The sequence below is a fragment of the Helianthus annuus genome, chromosome 17 (assembly GCF_002127325.2).
Source record: "Helianthus annuus cultivar XRQ/B chromosome 17, HanXRQr2.0-SUNRISE, whole genome shotgun sequence".
NCBI lineage: Eukaryota > Viridiplantae > Streptophyta > Magnoliopsida > Asterales > Asteraceae > Helianthus > Helianthus annuus.
Window position 1 is genome coordinate 36,438,946 of NC_035449.2, and position 6,525 is coordinate 36,445,470.

The 6,525-nt window shown below is 36.0% G+C and overlaps 2 protein-coding genes across 2 annotated transcripts; one reads left to right on the forward strand and one right to left on the reverse strand.

The window, feature by feature from the left end:
• Nucleotides 1-869: 869 nt before the first annotated feature.
• LOC110924009 (vinorine synthase) lies at nucleotides 870-2,144 on the forward strand. Its single transcript, XM_022168054.1, has one exon. It carries the CDS (start codon nucleotides 870-872, stop codon nucleotides 2,142-2,144), a length of 1,275 nt encoding a protein of 424 aa, XP_022023746.1.
• A 3,112-nt stretch (nucleotides 2,145-5,256) lies between these two features.
• LOC110924010 lies at nucleotides 5,257-6,281 on the reverse strand. Its single transcript, XM_022168055.1, has 2 exons — nucleotides 5,894-6,281; nucleotides 5,257-5,798 (listed from the first exon to the last, which is right to left on the reverse strand). The coding sequence occupies exons 1-2, from the start codon at nucleotides 6,279-6,281 to the stop codon at nucleotides 5,257-5,259; spliced, it is 930 nt and encodes a 309-aa protein (XP_022023747.1).
• Nucleotides 6,282-6,525: the final 244 nt, after the last annotated feature.

Consider the following 6,525-nt stretch of genomic DNA (forward strand, 5'->3'; position numbering starts at 1 on the left):
TACGTACAAATTAGGAGTAATAGAAATTGCATATGGATTAATGATTGATTTCCAACAGCACTTCTGTAAATAATTTGATTTTAATATAGTGATGTAGCTCACCCTTGGTTTGATCTTATTTAACAACCTATTAATGATTATCTAGCGTTACGTGTTTTTTTCTCAATTTTTGTCATGGTTCGATTTGTTTTATGTAATACAGCTTAGTTTAATTATTGGTTTATTCTTATTGAACAACCTACTTAATTTCTTTCAATTTTTGTCATGCTTAATAAAGCTTAGTTTAATTATTGGTTTATTCATATTGAACAACCTACTTAATTTCTTTCTATTTTTGTCATGCTTCAATTTGATTTATACAATACAACTTAGTTTAATTACTGGTTTATTCGTATTGAACAACCCACTTAATTATCATCTAGCTGTTTAGTTTAATAATATACCAAACAAAAGAACTTAACCCAAAAAATTAGTCTGATGAGTGAAAGAGCGCATTTGATATATAAACCTCACATCTGTAGTTTATACAACCGATATAAGAAAAATTCCATACTTTACAACAGTTTCAGTCTGGGAGAAATATTTTAATCCTAAAATTAAGAGATATGTTTGTAATTAAGTGGGTGAATGCGTTGGATTAGGTAGGATTAGGTCAAATCGAATATTATATATCCTAAGCACATGCCTATAATTTATATCAAGAGGCCACCTACTCTAATTCTATATATGTTAGAAAACACATGGCTAGTTTTATAAGAAATAAAGCAAACTCTAATCAGGCTATAAATAGTTATGCTAAGCTTGGATAAAACCATTGCAATCTACTATTTCTCATTCAACTAGCTTGTCACCACCTTATATAAGCAGTCATGAAGATGAACATTGAAAAACACTCAAGCAAATTCATAAAACCCTTAGTTCCAACTCCTCCAACCCTACGTTATTACAAGGTTTCCTTCATTGATGAGTTAGCCCCTTCCTTGGATATAGGCGCTGTTCTTTTCTTCTCCGAAAATAACAATGACCACAACACAAAGTTTGTTACCCAGCTAGAACAATCACTTGAAAAAACTCTACCACGATTTTACCCTCTCGCCGGTAGGTATGTCAATGAAACTTACACCGTCGATTGCAATGATGACGGTGTTGAGTTCATACATGCCAAAGTTAACATCAAACTGCAAGATATTATCGCTAACGAAAAGAATAGTAAGATTGTGGATAAATTTATTCCACCCAAGACCGGGGAAGCTAACTTGTTACTTGCAATTCAAGCAACCATGTTCGAGTGCGGAGGTGTAGCACTTGGTGTACGTACCGCACACAGGATTGTTGATGCCTCCACTCTATGTACATTCCTAAGCGAATGGGCCGTTATGAACCGAGAAGAACATGTTGAAATTACCGGGCCGGGTTTCAACACATCCTCATTATTTCCGGGTCGTTGTTTTCCGCCCGGTCCACTACAAGCTATAAGTGATGATGACATGTCAACCAAGTATATTAGAAAGCTATATTCATTCAGTGAGAGTGCAATATCAAACATGAAAGCAAAGGCCAATGCTAGCATGTGCGACCGTCATTGGTCAAAGGTACAGTTGGTCTCAGCCGTGATTTGGAACGCTCTCATTGGTGTTGATCGCGCGAATAATAATCCAAGAGAGTCTATACTCGTCCAACCAGTAAACCTTAGGGGAAAAACAGCTTCGTTAATCCCTAAACATTCTTGTGGGAATTTGTGCGTGTTTTGTGCCACTCAAGCTGGGGTCGTTGAAACAACTGAAGAATTGGCGAATCGTTTAACTAATAACGTCAAGGAAACAATACATAACTTCTCAAAGGTAGACCACAATTCTGAAGAAGGGAAGTTGAGTGTTTTGAATTCTATCTCACTGCCCAACATTCCGGAATCAATTAATTTGATCATGATATCTAGTTGGTGTAAGTTTCCTTTTTATGAAATTGACTTCGGTTTAGGGACGCCAACTTGGATCGCCCCCTGGAGTATGCCTATGGTTAATACCACATGTTTGATTGACGAAGCGCGGGGCAATGGAGTTGATGCACATGTCTTTCTAGAAGTTAAAGACGTCCCATATTTCGAAGAAGCTCTACGACTGCAAGTTGGTTCTTTTGCTGCTTAATTCTATGTTTTTCATTTGTTTGATGATCGGTTCGGTATTGCTCAAGCTTTTGCATTTCTTGTAAGGAAGTACAAATTTTTTAATGCTACTTGATAAGTATGGCTTATTATTCGGTATAGGCTATGAGTTTCGTTTGATGTATTAATTTGTATACCTTCGTGGGTTCGGGTCAGTTAATATCTCAATGATATCATTTTCTTTTAATGAGGACATGTGTAGTCATAAAGCCCCTTTGTGGGACGTTATGTGGAAGCCCCTTTGTGGGACGTTATGCGGCAAGTGATGGATTGTGTAAGAGAGGGACTTTATATAACTTGAGTGTGTAGTGGGGTTATATATGCATGGGTGTGAGTGGGGAAGACTGGTCACGCTGTGATATACATCGCGGGAGGGAAAAAATTATCCCATAGCGCCGACCGTAGCGGTGTACATAAAAAGAGATATAATTACCAATGAGAACTTTTTGTCGATGGGTTATAAAAAAATTATTGATTTTCAACCCATGCAGTTTGTTTGTACATCATTTTAGAATTATGATTAAATGTTAATATATTTTTATCGTGTGATGGCGCCTCACTACGGGGTTTCTTACAATAAAAAGAGATATAATTACCAATGAGAACTTTTTGTCGATGGGTTATAAAAAATTTATTGATTTTTAACCATCATTTTACAATTATGATTAAATGTTAATATATTTTTTATGTTTTATTAAGATAAGACTATTGCCATTGGTGACTTTGAGAAGAATCGGTTGCCGGAATCAATAAAAAGAAAAGTTAAGTTGGAAAATTTATCTCAATTTGGTCGTCATAGTGACTTAGGTTGCAACCAAGATTCTAGCCACATGTCACGTTTTCATTTGTTCTGTGTATATTTTCATTTTTATTTTTATTCCTAAATATTCATTTCAATTATAAATTAGTTTTTTATTAATAACTTTTAATATTATTTTTTCTTTAAAACTAAACATATGGACTTGTTTAGTTTTTTTTAACAACCTCGTATAAATTTTATTAAAAACCAAGTTTGTTAAAAAAATTGTATTTTTTAATATAAAAGATAAAAAAAATGATCATCTTTGATTTATATTATTTGACACCAACATTCTACTGGTTTGAAATGCATATTGTCGACGATCCTGTTATGTTGCGGCAATGTTATGGAATAAGGTGAGTGAGTGGTGCAAAGTCCCCCCGTTCTTCGCGTTTTCTTACAAAGACTTACTTTCCAAGTTTCCATGCACAAAAATATGGCTACAAGTAGGGACAAACAAACTACGATTCAAGTTATTATACTTGCCACCTGTTTGATAATTTGGAAGAGTTCCAATGATCTTATATTTTCGGGGAAGAGGTATCAGCTGGATCGCATGTTGGGAGATAATCAAGCTATGACGTTTTTGGTGGTTAAAAGTCGCGCGAAAAAACGAAACTGGAGTTTGGAAGGTTGGGTAACATTTGATTTATAATTTTTTTACTTTGAAGAAATGTTGGTGTGGGTGTGCTTTCTAAATTGGAGTCTGCAGTGCTGTGCCCTCCTTTGCTACTTGCTGGGGGGGTTTGTTTTGTTCTGTATATTTTTGGTGTAGTGTAATGATATGTAATTTGCCGTTCAAAAAAAAGGTACTGAATATTACCTAATTATTAGTCCAAACACGTATGTGAATAAGATTTTAGTATACCGTCGTTACGAACACGAACGAACACGAACAAGGCTTTGTTCGTGTTCGTTCATTAAGGAAATAAATGTGTTCACGAACGGTTCATGAACACTTACCGAACAAGATTTTATGTTCGTGTTCGTTCATTAAGGAAATGAGTGTGTTCGCGAACGGTTCACGAACACAAACGAACACAAATAAATTTGGCGAATGCGACGAAGGATAAAGATAGATGACCCAGAGAGTAGCACTCGAACTTGAATCACTTATTGTGGAACGGAGGTCGATCGTATTCGCAAATGTAAATAATGAGAAATGAAAGGGAAATAATGCATAAACAAGGTGAAAGTGGGTTTTCTAGTTTAATTGTTAGGGTAATAAAATAAATAAAAGTTTAATAATATAAAAAGTACATATAAAATATAAGAAAATACAAAGATCTTCAATTAAAACACAAACATACGAACATAAACGAACACAAATCAACGAATGTTCACGAACACGTTCACGAATACCTTACCGAACGTTCACGAACACACTCGAACGAACGAGACCTCTGTTCATGTTCGTTCATTTAACTAATCGAACGAAATTTCTTGTTCATGTTTGTTCGTTTATTAAATGAACGAACATAAACGAACTTCCCGCCGAACGGTTTACGAACTATTCGCTGAACGTTCGGTTTGTTTACAGCCCTACATACATATATTGTGATTTTTTTGGGCTAATCTGATCAGTTGGGCTTGTCTAATCAATTGAGTCATTGTTTTAAACGGGCTCCCTAATTTTATAAGTTTGGGTTGGTTAGGGATATCCTTGTATTATTTTAGGGGTAACCTTTGTATAAAACCGAAAAAAATACACTAAACATACGGACTTCAGCCGTCGTAGCTGACCCTTGGTTTGTTCTTATTGAACCTACTTAATCATTATGTTGTGCTAGGTTCATTTTTGTCCCATTTCAATTTGGTTTTTTACTAATACAACTAAGTTTAATTATATGCAGGCACATACTAATCAAACAATAATATTCCTTGATGCTTGTGACAAATATTTTACTTCTAAATTTAAGAGATGAGTTATATTTAATGCTTGTGACCAATATTTTACTCCTAAATTTAAGAGATGTGTTAGTTAGGGTGAAGTGAGTGGTTAGACATTTGAAATAGGTAAATTCCTAAATCATCTAATCAAAGAGTCTCATGTCATTTTATCTACTTTGTTTACCTATTGCTTAAAAATGTTGGTGGTAGTTAAACACTTGGAATAGGTAAACTATTTTTTTATTTATTATTTTTTTAAACTAGTATATTTAATATTTAAACATGCATTTTAACATAATAAATGTAGAATAAATTAAAAATAAAATTACATTACATTAAATTAAAAATAAATAAAATTACAGTAAATTAAAAAAATTAAAATTATATTAAATTGAAATAAATTAAACTAGTCTTTGTCGGAATCGATCAAAAGGAGGGGTAAATCTTGACTTGCGAGATGATTCATGAGATCGTGTTTTAGTCTCCAATGCGTGTCTTCATCCATCAGCTCGTCCAACACCGCATCGTCTAGAGCGGGCTCGACCGGAGGATCCCGAATGTGTACCGGTGCTATCGCGTTTCCGTCGTCTTTTAAAATCATGTTGTGTAAAATAATACATGTGTACACCACATTCGTAATTTTTCTAACGCTACTTGCTCGCATCGGCCGATTCAATACACCCCATTTCGACTTCAAAACACCAAAAGCCCGTTCGACGTATTTTCTTGCCGCCTCGTGTTGCTTCTTGAACTTCTTTTCGTCTACTTCGTGAGGGTAGGGGATCAATTTCACAAACACGGACCATGTGGGGTAGACTCCATCCATGAGCAAATAACCACGTTTGTATAAATGGTTGTTAACGTAAAATGGACATTTTGGCGCGGTTCCATTTCGTTCCGTTAAAAATAACGGGGATTGTTGTAGCACATTGATATCGTTTTGTGAACCTGGTGGACCGCAAAAAGCATGCCAAAACCATAAATCTTGAGATGCAACCGCTTAGAGCATAACAGTCGAGTATCGGTGTTCTCCTTGCATATACTGGCCTCAATACTCTGTGGGACACATTCGCCAAACGAAATGGGTGCAATCAAGGCTACCGAACATACCTGGAAGGTGATGCTTTTCCTCATGAGCTTCGTATAAAAGTGCCATGTCATGGCTTCTCGGTCTACGAAAGAACTCCGGAGCGTATATTTTGCAAACCGTGTCGCAAAAATATCTAGGCACTCGCGGGAAGTTCTTTCGGCCATATGCAAGTACTCGTCGTTCTCGTCTGGAATGCTACCAGTTGCGAGCTGTTTAATAGCCGATGTAACCTTTTGCAACGGCGTAAAGCCCTTCCTACCTCGCGTATCGAAGGCCTCTTGAAACCACGAGTCGTTCGCTTCCACGTCGCTAACAATTTTTAGAAATAGACGTTTCGACATATGGAACCTATGCCAAAAAATATCTTCGTTCTATTTCGGGTCTTCGACAAAATAATCCGCCATGAGTGTCTCATGCCCCACCTCACGTTGACGTTCAATATATCTCCTTCGGTTAGATGTGCCCGTGTCTTGAAGTTCGGCTTCTTCGATGAGATTTTGGAAAAAAAAGAATGCTACTATCAGATGAATCGTCGCTACTATCGGGTGGAAAAAACAACGGGAGTTCATCCGCCATTTTGTTTTG

Bases quoted from the DNA above. Each gene is read 5' to 3' on its own strand.
- LOC110924010 (XM_022168055.1), bottom strand. From the start codon at position 6,281: ATGTCGAAACGTCTATTTCTAAAAATTGTTAGCGACGTGGAAGCGAAC. The intron at 5,799-5,893 runs GTATATGCAAGG...GCGGTCCACCAG, and splicing joins CCCACAGAGTATTGAGGCCA to GTTCACAAAACGATATCAAT.
- LOC110924009 (XM_022168054.1), top strand. From the start codon at position 870: ATGAAGATGAACATTGAAAAACACTCAAGCAAATTCATAAAACCCTTA.